The sequence below is a fragment of the Xiphias gladius genome, chromosome 17 (assembly GCF_016859285.1).
Source record: "Xiphias gladius isolate SHS-SW01 ecotype Sanya breed wild chromosome 17, ASM1685928v1, whole genome shotgun sequence".
Taxonomy (NCBI): domain Eukaryota; kingdom Metazoa; phylum Chordata; class Actinopteri; order Istiophoriformes; family Xiphiidae; genus Xiphias; species Xiphias gladius.
In genome coordinates, this window is record NC_053416.1 from 11,144,880 (window position 1) to 11,162,871 (window position 17,992).

The 17,992-nt window shown below is 39.0% G+C and overlaps 1 protein-coding gene across 2 annotated transcripts; it reads right to left on the reverse strand.

The window, feature by feature from the left end:
- Positions 1–73: 73 nt before the first annotated feature.
- On the reverse strand, positions 74–17,239 carry hspa4a (heat shock protein 4a). Of its 2 annotated transcripts, XM_040150477.1 has the most exons (20): positions 17,166–17,239; positions 16,882–17,025; positions 13,846–13,903; positions 13,534–13,674; positions 12,486–12,608; positions 11,368–11,467; positions 10,662–10,795; positions 9,493–9,737; positions 9,007–9,083; positions 8,421–8,572; positions 7,952–8,058; positions 7,377–7,510; positions 6,572–6,753; positions 5,671–5,754; positions 4,172–4,327; positions 3,493–3,618; positions 3,177–3,284; positions 2,549–2,668; positions 2,116–2,277; positions 74–1,099 (listed from the first exon to the last, which is right to left on the reverse strand). In XM_040150477.1, exons 2-20 carry the CDS (start codon positions 16,986–16,988, stop codon positions 899–901), a joined length of 2,517 nt encoding a protein of 838 aa, XP_040006411.1. In that variant the 5' UTR covers positions 16,989–17,025; positions 17,166–17,239; the 3' UTR covers positions 74–898. The 2 variants fall into 2 exon arrangements, with proteins under 2 accessions (XP_040006411.1, XP_040006410.1); XM_040150476.1 differs by having other exon boundaries at positions 16,882–17,199.
- Positions 17,240–17,992: the final 753 nt, after the last annotated feature.

The following is a 17,992-nucleotide window of genomic DNA, read 5'->3' on the forward strand; positions in this document are numbered from 1 at the left end:
ATGAATATTCCTTGTCAATAAGCCATTTCTCACATCGTATGCTTTTTTTTTTTTGGTCAAGATTTATTTTTGCTTTTTTTTTTTTTGGTGATGTGGCAACAACAGCAGCACCCAGAGGTGATTTGTTAGACCAGCATTCACACTGTTAAGTAGAAAAAACAATACAAGGCTACCAGAGAACAACCAACGGACCATTGCTTTTGAATGAGAAAAGCCAAACAATGAAATACTGCATGACAGTAACTTGTAGTATCTAGTTTCAACATACAGTACAAGTAAACTCAAAAACTCCGTCTTTCCTTTTAAAACTAAATACATAATAATCCAGCCATTACAATTATTTATAGTGAAAAAATGCAATATTTGTCTTGTACAATTTGGAACCATCCATGTTCGTTTACAAGTGCCACTGTATCTATACCTTATTTAGACATACTGCAATATTTTACATTTTCGTGAATCCTTTTTTATTACTAGTTTTCTTCTGCAGAACCACTTTGCTTACAGTTCTCCAAATCTGACATTCTTAGTTTAAATGCTCAGGAGCTGCTAAATAAAAACAATCTTAAACATAATGGCCATCAAAGAAAACACAGAGAAAGCAGTTTCCATCCCACACTCACAACTTTTATGTCATAAAGTAGTCCATTCAATATTAATATGATGCAATATTTTTGTATTCATCTAAGAAAATGAGAAATGACATGCCGAGGAGGTCGACTGATGAACAGTATTGATTAGGGATGCTGCTGTCTGTGTCTTCGAGAGAGAGAGAGAGAGCGAGAGAGAGAGAGAGAGAGGCTACTGTGTCATCAATAACAATCTCATAAGAACAATAGAATCGGGGACGAGTAGCAGGACAGACGGAGGTGAAGCTCAGGGGCGGCAGCTGCAACAGTTAGTCAATGTCCATTTCAGGGAGCTTGTTCTCCGCCGTTTCCTGTTCCGTCCCTGCAGAAGTGGCTTTGTCCGGGTTGCATGGCTGGCTCTCTGTTCCCTCCTGCCCATTGACTGGTCCATTCTCTGTCTTCTCCTCTTTAGGAGGCTCCACCTTGGGCTTGGGTTTGGACACCACTGGGTTGCAGGTGGAATAAAGCTCCTGAACAGGGAAAGAGAAAGCATTTGTTAGAAGAAGGATAGAAAGTAACTTTTTCCAGACGCCATTGTTGCTCATTTGGTCAGAGCTTTAAACGAAGTTAAGTCAATTTCTACGACCAATTTGTACAATGAAGACTTGTTTTACTATTTCACACAATTTGCCGCTACTACAAGATTGCAGCAGGGCTAGTTTTGTTTCCAGAGGAAACGTAATACAGATTTGTTCACTACTTCACTCCGCTCTGAGAACAAGCTATAAACAACACAGAGGAAAAGCTGACTGTCTGGTCTCCGGCTTCCCAATTCTCTCTGTTGTGTCTTTAGAGTTTGTTACCAGGGCATAAAAAAGAAGAACGACGTGTGGAAACTAATCGATGACATTGTTACTGTGTCTGGCAGCAGCAGAGACGTCAGAAACAGCAGTCCGGATGGAGTACGTAAATTACGTGCTCAACACTACACGTCCCCAGGACCACATATTCATTAGAGGGCAGATACTGCAATCTAATTTGTGTCTGTGTGTGTGAACACACCATTAGAGATTGAAAGCGGTTTTTGTGGGGCGGCAGTTGTTCGACCATTGGTTGTGTGGTGTCAACATATTCTGCCGCTTTGAGCAAAACGTTGGGGGGGGTCATACCATCCTACACTACCTTAATTAGTTGCCGTGGCACAGAGTGCTTACAAGTTGCATTCTTGTGTACAAAGACGACAACATGAAAAAAAAAAAAAGCTCTACTTATGGTCCCTCTGAGCAAGTAGGTGCTGTTTTCATTTCTCCGCTCCCTTTTAATTTCACTCGTGTCAGTGTTAGATATTAAGGCTGCATGAAACCAGACTAATCGCAAAGCTACAGGGAGTGGATTTGGTGTGAATCCCATTTCCCTAAACCCAACAAAATGCTTACCCAGCCCTACAGTGACTACAGTGGGGCTGTCAGACTGGCTTTGCGAGGCCCCTAGTAACAATCTACCTGGGCTTTTTTGGCATGTAGTGCGTTCAACGCTCTCTCAGTACCTTAGTCTTGGCCTTGATCTCCTGAACTTTTACCACTGGTTCCAGTGTGAGGTCCTGACTGTTCTGCTGGTTCATCTTGCTGTTCATCCAGACCATGGCGTCGTTCACCTGCTTGTCCACCCGAGTCACCTCCAGCTCATCCAGGTGATTGTACTGCTCGTCCTGTTGGTACAAGAGCGGGTAATTTATGACACCTGTTTTGTGATTGCTCTTATTGGCTAGTGAATGAGATATAAATGGAAGTGATGATAATCTAAACTACAATCACCCAAAACTGCTTTCAAGCAATCTCAGTGCTGTATATATTTACATTTCACTTCTGAAGTAGAATTAATAAAGTCAATGAGAGCTGCCTTTCTAATACATCACCAACATTATCTAACTAAACAATCACTTTAATAAGCCAACAAACTTGCTCTCTGTGCTAGGTTACCTTTGCCCTGTAAGCTTCAATGATCTTCATGTACATCTGTATTTGTCTGCCAAGATCCTCATAGGCTTTTGGCCTCTCCTCAGCTTCCATGTATCTCTCGTGGATAGGCTGGCCCATTTTCTGTAGAGAGGAACATCCTGTTTAGTTCGCCAGTCAGCCAGCAAGACAAAAAACTGAAGAAACAAGAGTTATTCCAGTTTTTTTTTTTTTCCCCATCAGTAGATAAAAAAATGAACCAGTTATTAAATATTATTAACCTAGTTGTCAGTTGTTTAAAATATAAAAGTCACTGTCTGATTTAAAAAAAATGAATCAAGAATATCAGCTTTCTACTGTTTGGGACTTCACAAAGAATACAGCAGATAAACATGTATCGCGCACCCCAGAGAGCCTGCAACAAGCCCCTTAAATAGTTAACTCCATGTTTAAACCTTAACAACATTAATTAATTATTGCCTGCATCCTTGGTACTGTCACTGCCACCTGTTACTCTGAACACAAGTCCCAAATCCGTACAATGAACCATTTAATGTCTTCTTAAAATATCCAAGTAACCTTTTAAATGGGAATATTGCTATTTCACTTCGTAAAACCTGCCCAGACATACAATGCATGCATGCCCGGTTACCTTCAGTTCAGCCAGTTTGTCAATGTAGACTTGTTTCTGCTGGTCCTCTCCGTCTTCATACAGCCAGTTCTCTGTGTCCTCCAGTTTTAATGAGAATGCGTCACGATCCTACATGTTGTACGGAAGCTTAGGTTAAGTTCACAATTTACACACATCAACAGTTAAAAGCTTGATATATGTCCAGTAGATCTGTAGTTGAGGTTTAAACCCATTAAAAGTTAAAAGTGTTGCTAATTGCTCATCTCTACTGAGAAGATTAGTGTCTGTTAACATGTGTTATATCGCCATCTAGAGGACTCAAGTGGTCTACACTCACAGCTTCATTCACAAACTTCTCCAGGATGCCGTGCAGCTTGTCTCTCATGTCGTACACGTACTCTTCTACATTGTTCTTTGCATCGTTCCTCTCCTTCTCCAGCTTATCCTGCATGATCATCTTTCCCTGGAAGAGTCACAGTGAATGTGTTGCTAGTCACTCAGCTGAAGTGTTGCAGTGCGCACACACGCACACAGTGAATACAGGACATCAAACCACTTGAGGACGGATGAACACAGAAAATGTAATTAATATTTGAGTCATATATAGATCTAGAATGTAATTTTTAAAAAATACATAGTCTACCTTTAATATATAAAATAAGAATAAGACCGACAGAAACCTTGGTGAAATGTTAGTCATGTTGTAGTACTTAAAATTAAACAAAATTAAGATTTTGAGTAAGAAGACCTTCATGCACAAGTGTAAGATCAAGTTTTTAATTAGAAGTGGTTTTAGAGAATCATATCATCATATCATCAGATGAACCACAGCTATTATAATATATAAAGAAATTATAAAGTGACCAACAGTTATTCGTTTTTTGTTCTAAATTAAAACCAGGACCAGTAGGTCTCACTAGAACATTGCTTGGCCAAATATTGTGTGTGTGTGTGTGTGTGTGTGTGTGTGTGTGTGCGCGTGCGCTAGATATTCCTGGTGATTTTTAGAGCATTACCTCATTCTCCACAAACATATTTAGTACGTCACTGGACAGCTGCCAGTGCAAGTTGTTCTCTATGGGCAGCTCTACTGTCTTCGTTTTCACTTTGGGTTTCTTCGCCTGGGGGGGCTGGTCGTTTTTCTTCTCCTGCTTGGCGTCCTCTGTAGTTGTCTGAAAAAGGAGGGATAAAAACTTCTTTAGTCTGGGAAAATGCAGCTGCTCTAGTGGGGGAAGGACATGTTAAATGTAGAAGTTGCATGTGCTTTAGGTAAGTGGATAAGTGGTGAATCCGAGGATACATGTTTGAAAAAGTTCAATGGCAGTCGATATGATGGATATTGCTATTCTCAAAAAGATGCCTCCACCCCATAAAACTTTGTGTGACTTCAGTCAGCTTCAGTAATTTTCCACTAGACAGTGGGATCTGTCAAGCTCCACCTTTTATTTGGAGCAAATATTCGTTTTGGCTTTTTTTACAGTCACTTTAAATTTGCAGGGGGTCGCTGTTAGACTAGAATATGCTTCTTTTGTGTGAATACATCAAATTTCCCTTGAACTCACCAAAACATTTCTTTGAATAAAAATACACAGTCTACCACAACAAGGAGTAATACAAACATTCCAAATCCCTTATATGTTTAAATACAGTAAATTCTTTCTATAATATGTGTGTGTGATAACGCACAACAGGATCTTCTGTCGTATGCTAATCAACCAGTGTTAAACATTACGTTAATAAAAAGTTTAGTATCCTTAATGCAACGGTTACCTTAGTGCTGGGCGATATGGCTGAAAATGTTAACACAATAATAAATTTGTAGTTAAATTTACTGATTAGAAGAACTAATGACGATATCAACCAAGTGTAATGTTTTCTGTCCTGATCCTGAAAAAGTTTCAGGGCCTTGAGTTTCCCACATATTTAACTTCTTTTGAATCTGCCAAACAATAAACTTTTGAGGATTGTTTGTTCTGCTTATATTTATTCTGTTCTGTTTACGCTGCTATAAAATATTTAATGTGATCGTTTTTACATTTCATTGCCTCTTTCACCTGCAGAGCTCTGTTTTAGAACACTTTAGGGTCCCCGATTTCTCAGAAATACCTTATCAAGACTTGCTAAAACAACACACTTAGGCAATGTTGACCTTTTACGCAACATAGGAATTTGTCTTTGACTTAGTTTGTAGTGAGCATTTTTGATGAAACACCAAAAATGCTGACACACTGGAATATTTTTCCTGTCTACAAAGACGTAAAGCTTTTGTTGAACCTGCGCTTGTTATTGGTCACACTGATGTTATTTCTCCATTTTCACTGAATTGGCAACCACACTAATCTTCCACTTTAACATCTTCCAGCTCTCCTCGACTTTGTACGTGTTCCTTTCCGAGTTGACTTGCTGTTTAGGTTGCCCCTTGCCTAGCTGTTTGCAGAAAGCAGTGTGATTCTGCTATATATAATATCATAAAAATATTGCGTAGAGATTGCCGTATTGCCCAGCACAAGGTTACCTCCATTTCCTCCGTCTCTGATTTCTTGTCTCCGTTGTCTCCAGCCTGAAGTTTCTGATCCTCCTGGTCCACCTGCATTTTGTTCTGACACACGGTAACAAAAGAAAATACATACATAAATGATATTACATATGCCATCTTGTGGCTGTTTTTTTTTTTACCCAAACTCTGGGTTCAGACAGCTTGAGTCAACACCAAATGTCACGGAGAAACACCAATGCATTTCTAAGTTGTAACACTGACACAGACTTGATGAGATTCAATGGGTTTTTGCAAATCCTTTTGGTTGTCCATTTCTGTTTGAGCCTTGTTCAAGATTTGACGTTATTTTCCTTCCTTTCAGAAGAGACTGCCTTTTGTGTTCGCTGCCTTTCATCACACCACAAACTCCCAACGGAATTAAAACGTCTTGGACTCAGTCTCAATTGTGTGTTTAAACCTCTCATTAGGTAATATTTGCAGCAGGCGAATTTGGTGTTTGATATCATTCATTCTCATGAGTTTATACCCATTGCTTTTAGAGTCACATTATTTTGGGGGAGAAAAAGGCCAAATGACCGCAAATGTGGTCCAACCCTTGGCTCTGCAGTGCAGATCGTGACAAACAACCCGAAATAAAATGCCAAACAAATTACAAAGAGGCACTGGAGAGAAATGGATACAACCCCTTGAAGCTGTCTTAAGCTTGTTAGGGCAAGACATCAAAATTCCACGGTGATGATAAGACTGACTATTAAAAACCAGGGTGTGGCCAGAATGACATACTTTGTGAATGGGATGTCTGGTGTGAAACAAAGCAAACAGCATACACCAAGCCAGGAGTACCTCTCATTTCTTTCTCTCACAAACACACAAACACACAGTATGTCATTAGTCTCATCCACCCAGTGCCAATACCCACCTCCTCTTCCTTCACTGCCTGGTCCGTCTCCATCGGCTCCTCCCCCTCGGCTGTTTTTACGACCTCTACGAGCGACGCGCTGGATACACTGAACACACCGTGAACGTTAACCCGAACTTTCACCTTGACTTTTGCACTCTCCCCAGACGCCTGAGGAACCACATTCTGGATCAGGAACTGGCCTGCAGGGCGAAGGAAAGGGCGTAAGGTTAGAATAGGTGAAAATCTCTACGATTCTATCAACGAGGGAGGGCGTAGAAGTCCAATACACATAAAATAGCTAAATACGCTCAGGAAGCTACGTTGAATAACAGGAAAAGATAATCATTTCATTTTCTGGAAAAAAAAAAAAAAAGAGTAAGTAGTTACAATGTTATAGAACATGTTATAGCTTTCATCAACATGATAACAAACATCTTGTAACTAAAAGCTGAATAAATTGATTACTGTATACATACTTAATGGCTGGCATCATTCTATCTGCAAAACTAACTGCAATCACTCAAAACTAGGAGCTAATAAATCTAGCATGGCGCAAGAGCATATGTCAAAGTTAAAAATTAACTGTCCATTACTTATAACTGGAACACTTTGGATTTAGGCTTATATTACAAACTGCAGATTGAATTAATAAATACAAAACATTTTGAGAAACCATTTTTCAGTTATATCTACAGCTTTTTCATTAAATGTGGACTTTTTTTATTAAATAAAAAAGGACTGACTCCATACTTAATGTCCATATTCATTTTGACCACTTATCGCTTACAAGTAGTGAAATCTTACAACTTTGAACTTGCATTACCTATAGTGGTGTTGGGGTAGGGCAGCTCCTTGGGGTTGTTGTAGTAAGCTTCAAGGGTAAAGGGCTCTTTCCGGTAGAAGGTCAAAACTTTGGAGAAGGGCGCCGCATGGTTCTTTTGGAAAACTTCGCAATCACTGTGAAAACACAGCAGGAGGAGGTCAATGAGACAAGGAAAGTTTCCATAAACAGAATCTTACAACTTAGATCAGGGTTTTATATCGATGTGGCAATTGCCATTAGTAGTATGCATGAGACCTACAGTATAACGGGATTAATATATCATAGCACAGGGGACAACATATTTAACTGTTATAGTAGTTGCATTCAAGACATTTTAAAACTATAAGGCCTTACATGACAACTCTTACTACATTAAAGCCCAAAGACCATGCTGTTTGGACCATCAAGTTCCACATGTGAGGGAGTCCACTGATATAAGTATCTACAGTAAAGCAGCCGGTAAAGCCTATTGTGCCCCATTTTCTCAGTGGGATCCAAACGGCAAGTAAAGTGTCCTAAGTCCTAACTGCATTTCCTTATTAGATGTTCTCAGGTGACATTGACAGAGATCATACCTCAGGCCTTCTTCTGCGGCTGAATTCCATTTTAGGGAGATGGAGTAGGGGACAACATCTGTAATGGAGAACTCTCTGACTTTGAACGCTGGTGACAAGATAGCACACTGAGGAGTAGAGAGGAAAAATACAAATCCCACGTTACCAAAGCTCAACGTTTTGTCTTTAAGTTGCTTTCTTATTCAAGAGCAAAAGATTTAGTTTGTATTTGCGAGGCCGCTATCAGAAAAACGTGTTTTGTTTTGTTTTTTTTCAGCTGATATAAATCAAATGAATTGGAAAGCAACATGTTACATGTTACAAAATGTTAACTTTTTGTACTACGCAAATACTGCATCCAACAACAAATAAGTATGTCTGTGTGTATAGATGTGTGTGATTTGCTCTCTTATCTCAGCTGCCAGAAAGTGAGTCTGCTGTGTGAGTCACTAACAGGTACAAAGTGTTAGTCATGACAGGTGAGCTGTACCTGCAGTGCACAGCCTCTAGCTACGGCCTCATCCGCATTCAGGGTGGTGCTCAGCTCCTTGCCAAAGAATTTGCTGATTCGCTCTTTGATGGCAGGGATTCTGGAGGCACCCCCGACGATCTCCACTGCATAGATATCTTCCTTCTTCAGCTCTGGATACAGGAAGCAGGAGATAAGGATGACACAAAATAGGCTCCTTAAGTTTAGACACTCACAGCTTCACTTTCCAAAACCCTCTCATTAAGTACAATGGCAAATTGTTCAGTGTGTTGAGTGTGAACAGTACCTGAGTCTTAATGGAAGGTAAGTCTGTGTGTACAATAACATTTAGCACCTATTTAAAATGGCAAACCTGATATAATCTGATATCGTTTTGTTATTTTTAGCCATATTACTGCTCAGACTGGACGAGCAAGAGCAAGCAGAGATAGACAGAAAGAAAGGAGGGATTAAAGGGAGGCAGGCATGTTGCCAGTGTCCGGAGGGAAGGGCTGTCTCAGCAAAGCAAATAAGTCAACCTTGTCTATGTGAGTGTGCATGTGCTTACGGGGATAGTCCAGCTGCTATTAAAGTCAAATGTACTCACTGGCTTGTTCCATGACACTGCGCAGGGGACCCTCTACTTTGGCCAGCAGCCCCGCACACATCTCCTCAAACTGACCTCTGGGGATACATGGTCATAGATTATTAATAGATGCACACTCACACATACCCAGGAAAAAACCCACATGTGCAGAGAAACTAACTGTGTGACAGGCAAATGGATGCTGAGTATTTTGGAGTAATTACTAACTTCATCAAAACAATTTTTAATTTGCGCCTAACTATAACAGCACACTTTAACATTCTTATACTAGTCCAATGAAAAGGATACTCTAAAAAACCGCAAAAGTTCCACATTATCTATAAATGAAGCAGACAAGTAGCTTTATTTTCACTGGTTAATATAAAGCAACAGTCTAACAATCCAATTAATTAAGTGTTTCTTGAGCCCTCATTGATGATTTTTGTTATAGCTACTGTTGCTAGCAGGCTTTGTCCTTTTAATTATCAAAGTAACTTTGCAGCTCACCTGTTAAGTTTGCTGGAAACGTCGATGTCGTTCATGAAGCACTCAATGTTGAGAGGCAGGTCGGAGGAGTTGGCACTCATCAGCTTCTTGAGCTTCTCACACTCTTGATAGAGCCGCACCAGCGCCCGGGGCTTGGACTTGACGTCCAGCTTGTACTTCTTCCCAAACTCCTCACAGAAGTGGTTGACCAGGATGTCGTCAAAGTCCTTCCCGCCGAGCTCTGAATCAAACGCTGTAGCCAGGATCTGATGGTGGAGGGAGAGAAGGGTTTATTAAACTAGTGGATAAATACCTTGATAAATACTTACTATACTTTACTATATGACTGCCTACCTGTATTTCTAGGATGTCTGTAACATTAATAATAATAATAATAATAATAATAACAACAATCTTTATTTGTAGAGCACTTTTCAAAAGTTACAAAGTGCTTAACACGTGGCAGTAAATTAAAAACAAAATCAAGTTACAGAGTTCTACAATGGGGCAGCAAAATCATAAGGGGAAAGATAAAAAGACAAACCCAATTCCAGTGGTGTGAGATAAAAGAAAATGTAAAAAGAGGAATAAACAGAATAAAAACACAAATATAATAAAGTAAAAATTCAAGTAAAATCAGGATAGGCTGATAAAAGTATGTTTTGTGAATGAGTTGAAAAGATGTCACTGACACGGCCAACCGGATTTCCTCAGGCAGGTCGTTCCAGGTCTGGGATCTGAGGCTATGGAGGAGTTGGCTGGTATAAAGTTTTTTATTTGTTTTTGGGTTTTTTTTTAAACAAATAGCTTGCTGGTTAGGAACTGGGGTAGGATGCAGGGCAGCCCACAGACTGTGTTTGGAGAAAGTGCCTTCCTAATAAGCAATAACATGTACAACATTTAGGTTTAATGTATGCGTCTTCTGATTGAATGTTTTCAACTCAGAGGTTTCCTCCTTCGTTACACCTAATCAAACTGATCATGAACAAGTGATTACAAACCGTTGCTAGCCAGCACTGGTCCCCTGTTCTGTTTGTCTGTGCAAATAATGAGGGGAAAACTTTTTTTTTACCCAACTTGTTGTCAAACCTGACAAGAACCTACAGTGTTCTGTATCCTCAAAACCTGCCCTAAAAAATTTCCCCTTCTGTATTGCTTTTCAAAATGGACACAAATTATTCATTACTCACCTTGAGCTTTCCCTTGTTGAAGGCACAAACTGACACCTGGTAACCGGAGTGGCCCAGGTCCACAAACACCACTATCCTGGGCTTTTCCTCTGGAGCTGGCAGGTCCTGCTTGTAGATGCCATATGCCAGAGTCACTGCACAACAGGCATAAATCGGTATTAGTTTGTGCTCACCTCTGTACCAGTTTGCTAATTAGCATGCTGTATTTCAACTGTACTATGCTGAACTATGTCAGATCTACAGAAAAGTGTCACTACCAGAATGGGAATAAATACAAATGAATACAATGTAGGCCTAGCTTTATGACATCCATCTGTTTCACTGTATCTGATGGGATAGTTACCAACTGGAACACGAATCAGAGTTTCTGCATTTTTATGAAAATATACTGTAGCAGCAATGTGATATTAACATGGATTTTCAGTCGTAGCATGGTTCAAACTCAAGAATAATTTAGTGACAACGTTTAGCCGTATACTAGGCCAGAAATTGACAACTCCTTTCAACTACTTTCTCGCATCTTCTTTAATAGAAGCGACTGTTTCAGGAGATGAAAACAACAGATCTCTCACAAAATAGCATTTGATGTTATTTCATGGCAGTGTTATAATTCCCTTGTGTGGCTAAAAATATCAATAAGGGATAACCAGTCAAAATGATTCAGACGTTGCCTGTCCTGCACAGAGTTTACTGGGTCTCCATGTACCTGCTGTGGTCTCATTCATTAGTCGTAGACAGTTTAGGCCTGCGATCTGAGCCGCATCAATGACAGACGACCTCTCTGCATCAGAGAAATAGCTCGGGACCTGGGAGGGGGGAAAAAAATACAGCATTAATACAAAGGATTAATGAGTTTCAGGGAGTGAAGATACGAACCTTGAGAGTGTCAGAATGAGGGATTTGAACGGAACTACCAATAATGAAAAAAATATATGTACATGGTATTACTATAAGGCACTGATAACATACCAAAATGTCCTAAAGCTGTAACTCACGAACACTAATGATGCATGAATCGCCTGCATCACAAGATGTCTGGATAACATTACCGTTTTAGTTACTCCGGGTGCCAAAACAAAACATCTCCTTGTGGAAAAGCTCAAGGGCTAAAATTAGCTATTGGCCACAGTAATAATAACACATTATCCATCTCTAGGGCTGATGTAAACTGTAGATTTAGGCCCAGTAAAAGTAACAGCCCATGTGTGAGATCTGTAACATTACATAACAGGCGCTGTCGGTGATTTCATATACTGAGCAGAGAAAGAAACACACACACTTCCCACTCTTCACCAACAAGGTGCAAGAGAGGAAATAAAGCTTTCAGACAAGACATCTGGTTAAGTGTTTAGAGCTCAACATGTCACGCGAACAGGTGGTAATGCATTGACACACCGTGGAGGCAGCTTTCACTTGCCTTTTTTAATTTTACCCAAAGTCCTTGAAAATGCAAGAGGATGACATTAATAGCTGCCATTCAAAATAGCAGGATGTCAATGCAACGCAGTATTCCATCTAGGTACAGAGAATGGCATAAAGTGCATGACGTAAAGTGAGACAAAGGTATCTTGAAGTCAGTGCAACGTCACGTCTTTAAATAAGCCGCATGCAGGGATCCAACAAGTGAACTAACACCGCCTTACACATCTAAAAGCAATTAGATAAGATTTGTTGCCACAAAAATAAGCGTTAAAAAAAAAAAATCCAGTTGGTTATGGATAAGCCGACAGTTTTTCATAAGAAAAGTAATGCACAGCAACTGACAAATCTATTTAAGAGGTTTTATGGATTTTCAGACACCCTGCTGTCTGCAGGAATGCTTACAGAGATGACACAATCTGCAACTGGTTTCTTCAGTGCACTTTCAGCAGTCTCCTTCAGTTTGGTCAGCAGCATGCCAGTGACCTGCTCGATGCTGAACACTCTCTCCTCCTCCATGTACATCACCTAGAGTTGAGGGGAATTAGGAAGATGATTACTCTCGAGACAATTTGTTTAAATTGCTAAGAACAGGTAGTGCATTTAAACACCGATAAATAAAGCTAGCACAGTTTCATTTAAGGCATTTTAACAGGCAGGGTGCTCACAAAACAGGCCCCAGCAAGACGATTCATTCCCAAAGTGCTAAGAAAAATATCCAGATGTAATAAAATATGTAAATATATAACCTGAAAATCTTAATACGAGGATTTATTTTGCAGCAAAACAAGTTGATGCTTCTACTCTCGTTCGTCCTGAGGACTCACATTAATTATCCCCAGAGGGACATAACAACATGCCGGGTTGTGTGTTTGCAGTGTGCCAGCCAGGCACTCATCTGCTTCCTTGCAAGAAATTTGTATATGTTTCAGATCTTAAACCAGCTATCTAATGGCACCAGAATTTAATAAAATTTTTCACATTCAGGCGTTCAGATAAGTGCAAGGTTCAGGGAGATAATGCAGTAAGAATATTGTCGTAAGAGACAAAATGCCTAGAAGGTAAATATACATTAACTACTTAAGGGAGAGGCAGCAGAGGCCGTTATAAAAACATAAAAGCATAGAGGACATGGTAGAATGGAAGATAAAGCAGAAGAGTTATGATTCAGAGGAAAGAGCATTACGTGAGGCACTTCTTGGAGCACAGCATGTAACAGTGGATAAAGCAATATGGTCAGGAATAAGCTTCCGTGTTTTCTGTGCTTCCCCTCTCTTTTCTGTGCTATTTCTCTGTTAGATTTCTTATGACTGTCACTGTTTTATTTTCAATTGGCCTAGTTCAGTGAACAGTACCGCTGATAAATTCAGGACAACACCCCGCTTATTCAGTCTTACTTCGACAATCTGTTCTTAAATAAAAAAAAGGAGCACCTTAATATCCTCAATCTTACTTTTATACCAGTGGATCCAGAGGGCATCTGTGCCAGGTCATACACCAAGTTAGACTTGGTTGACTGGACGTACGGGTCTGAGAACGTCCTGCCATGGAATCGCTTAAAGCCCTGCACTGTGTTCTTACAGTTGGTCACCACCTGGATATGATGACGGAGGCAAAAGAGGAAGAAAATAAAAGAAAGTTACATGAAGTTACAGTAATGATCATTAACCTTGATGCAGTTTCCAATTTCCAATTTCCAATTCTTTGTCCAATTTAGTTGCGAAGAACTCCGAGGAAGATGACAGGGTGACTGAAATGATTTTACCTGGCTCTTTGCAGCTGCTCCTATAGATCGATTTCGTGGTCCAAAAGATACAAATGACCTGGAGGACAACAACACAAAATGTTAAGCTACAGCCTGACATTGTATTATGAGCAAGCAATCTATGCCCTTCTTAATCATCAATCTATTTGTGAATACATCCCAAATCGAGACAGATTTGTTTGACAGGTTAGTTATTACATGGTGTCATTCTGATGCCTACACATGACTTGACATTTCAGAGCCCAACCCACATAAAACTGGACAGACCATTTTCCAGGCCTGCAGTAGCAACACTACCAGTTTGTTTTGGTTTGTATTTAAGTACACAAAACAGTATCAAATGTAAAAGTAAAATCTTTCACTGTGTAGAAAAATATGAACTTTGTTTTTTTTAACCCAAAATAGCTCATAGCTTCTTTTTTTTTTTTTTTTTTTAAGGAATCCTAACTGAAGCAAAAGTGTGGCTGCACACAGGCTTGTTAAGATTCATCTAGCACAGCTCACTCAATACTGTATAAACACAATCTGAAGTGGTGTGGTCAGCCCACTTGTATCCCAGCGGGTTGTGGTCTAAACATGCCTGTTATCGTCATCCCTATCAAACACAGGTGTCAGAGCTACAGTCACTGTCAACACACAAGTGCAGTTGGTGTTGTCAAAGAAGGGTCAACACATGAAGTCTCCTAGGAAACTGACTGAACAGGCGCTGGGCCACAACAGAGTAGTAAGTTGCATGATGTGGGGCTTTAAGCTCATTTTTAGTGACGTGAAGGGCATAATGCAGGAAAAATATAATACAAAAAATTAACTCAAGGATGAAAATTATACCGGAAAAGAGGGAAAATTACGAAACAACACTTTTCAGGATTATTCAACTAAATTATGGGCTTGTTTTAGGACGACACTTCTAAAAGGCAAAGTTCATCACTCTTTAATTAATTAACTATTATTTTAATTAATTATTAAATATCAGAGATTTCATCTCTATCACAAGACTTAATAGTCTAATTGATGTCTTAAAATTGCATATTTTATCTCACCAACAGCAAAAAAACCTCCAAAGTACTCAGATATAACCGGTTACGTAATAAGTTATATAAGTTAGAATCTATTATATTTCTGCCCATTGACTAATCCAATAAATGAACTGATTGCTTCAGTAGTAACTAGTCTGTTACAAACAGGATTGGTTGTAAAACTCACAAAAAAAAGAAAAATAAATAACAGGTAATGCTTCCCTATTCTTTTCAACAATAAATCAACAAAGATACCAAAAATCATTGCTTAAAATCTGTCAAGTCTATATATTCATTAATCTATACAGCCAATAAACCTAAAACCTCAAATTTCCTTATCTTTAAAATGTTGGTTTCATTTTAAAATAATTTCTCAAACATGGTAACAAGGTCATAATTTAACATAAAGGGGCCTGTTTACATCTCCACCTTGGAGATACAGACATTACCAATGGATTACCATACAGAGTCACTTTATTGTAAAATTTCAAACAGGTATTATCTTAGTTTCTAAATGTCTCTAACTTCTTTTCTCACCAGGGGTAAAAAAAAAATTGTACAGATATCAGATAATTCTAGGCAAGATTTTTAAAGATGCTTTGATGACAGTACTGTGCCTAAAATGTAGATCTGAAACAATTACTCAATTATCTTATTAACAGAAAATTAATTTGCAACTATTTTGAGATTCAATAAAGCATTGAAGTCACTTATAAAGCTAAAATAAATGAATATTTTGGAGTTTTGTACTGTTCATCAGACTAAAAAAGACACAACAATCTGAAGATGTCACCTTAGGGTCTAGGAAAGTGAGATGGACAGTTTTTGACATTTTATAAGTGAAAACAACCAACCAGCTAATTGAGAGACTCCCTTGCAGGTTAATCGACAGTGAAAATAACTGTTTGCTGCAGCTCTACTAAAATGTATTCAAGCCGCTTATTGTGGACCTTTCATTTCTTTCCACCAGTTTGAGAAATCATCCTGTGCTATAAACAATTTTTTTATTTTAAATCAGTCTACAAACACTCCTCTGAAATGATGAATTTCAGACTTCTTAATATAGGGCCTTAATTCATTTAATGTAATTTCACAATGCTCAAAAACCAATACAATAAAAATAAAATCAAGGGGATAAAAAGCAAAATATCTCATGAGATAAAGTAACACCTCTTCAAAGGAATATAATATTTAATAAAGAAATAGTCTCCTTGATGGCATATGCAGAAATGTTAACAATTTACAAAAGCCGCCGAAAGACCCCTTGAAATTAATTCAGATTTTTTTTTCATTAGATGTAATGACAGGACCGACAACTACTGTGGGTACAAAGTGTACCGTGTCAGTCAAATGAGCTGCACTTTGGATAATACAAAAACACTTTAATGACAAAATTCTTTAAAAAAAAAATACTCTTTTTAATATAAGTTAGTATGAACAGTATATATATCCTTAGGGCAATTCATTGAACTCTTAAAGGGACAACAATAATTGCTAGAATGTTCCAACAAACGATTGGCTGCTGTTGTCATCGAGAGGGTAACGCAAGACGCACACTTTGGCACACGGGGCACACCGGTTGGTCGGAGCTTTCGCCTTCAAGAGCTGAACGACATTAACTAAAAAGGTGGTGGGACGGGAAACACCGCCCCGCTCCTGTTCGCCGGGCAACCAAATCCAGTTTTCAAACGGCATAGCAGCGTTAGTTAAAAACTAAGCTGAGCTAACTTGCTAGCTGGTGGGTGAACGAGCTGTGTATGTCAAACATTAATTGTAGATGGTTTCACATTCGCCTTTGACATATCATCAAAATGTTTTATTAATTTACGTACACTGAAATTAAGATTAATTAGCCAGTACAGCTCACAAGTTGCGCTAACGGTAGCTAGTCAGTCAAGCAGCATTCACGTGCATTACCCTAACACCGGCGAGACAACAACCGTTAGAAAATAACACCTCTCTTTTCAGTAGCCGATCCCTCACACGTCCAATAAATAAAATCCATATTTTAAGTACTCACGGTGTGCATCTGTCGCTGTACTCGTTAGCGACTGTCTCGATCCCTCCGGCTCGGGCTACAGCTACATAGCAGCTTTGAAAGCCCAAGTCAAATCCCACCACTGACATCTTCTGCGATACGTCTGTCTTCTGGCTTCAACGTGATCTACAGTGCGACGTAGAAAAATAAAACAAAGGTATTGCTACAGCTTTAAGAGGATGTCAAAGTCAGGTGGAGTAGTAAATTGTTTTGCGCTGAGTTAAGTAAAGATACTTCTAGTCATAATCCACACCGCTGACTATTACCGGTGTCTCTGATCTGCGCTGGCAAGCTGCAGCAGCAAGGTGGTCTTACTGACTTCTCGTCGTCAGTCATCGCGAGATTTACACAGTTCTAGATATCTCTGGACCTTTCTATAACCATGTGGATGATGTTCTCCAATACGCGAGGTCTTGCGGGAACAATCCGGATACTTCCAAACATTTCGAGATCATTTTAGGGTTTCAGATTTATTCCGGTAGGATATTACATAAAAAATTCCAAGGCTAATTGATTTAATCATGCCTGAGATTTACTTTATGTGAGAAAACAAAAATAGACTGTGCTGCCTAAGGGTGTTGACAGTAGGAAATCATATGTTAAAAGCGTACCACACTTAAAAAGAATGAGTGAGCGAACCAAAGCTACACGTTCATTTTTGACAGTAGATTAATGCGATATTATTTGATATATTTCCTTTCAAACTAATAATAATCATAAATTATTATTTAGAGCAATTGATTTTATTGTATTTCTCTTGTAAAACATCATAAAATACACTTGCCCAACAACACACGGAACTAGGAAAAGAAAACCTAAAAACACATCCAGCACATGGACCCTGACATGCAAAGACAAAATATAAAAATAAAATGCAATTAATTCATTATAAATAGCATGTACACAAATGCATTCAACTGAAGCATAAAAAAATTCTTAATTAGAAGAAATGCTGCAAGGTGCAAAGACTGTATGCCTGTGTCAATGTTCATCATATGATTATTAACAAACTTGTGTGTTGTTTTATGTTTGTAAGATAAAGCAAAATGTGATATGTATACTTTTAAGCCCTGGTAACACTTTATTTTAAGTT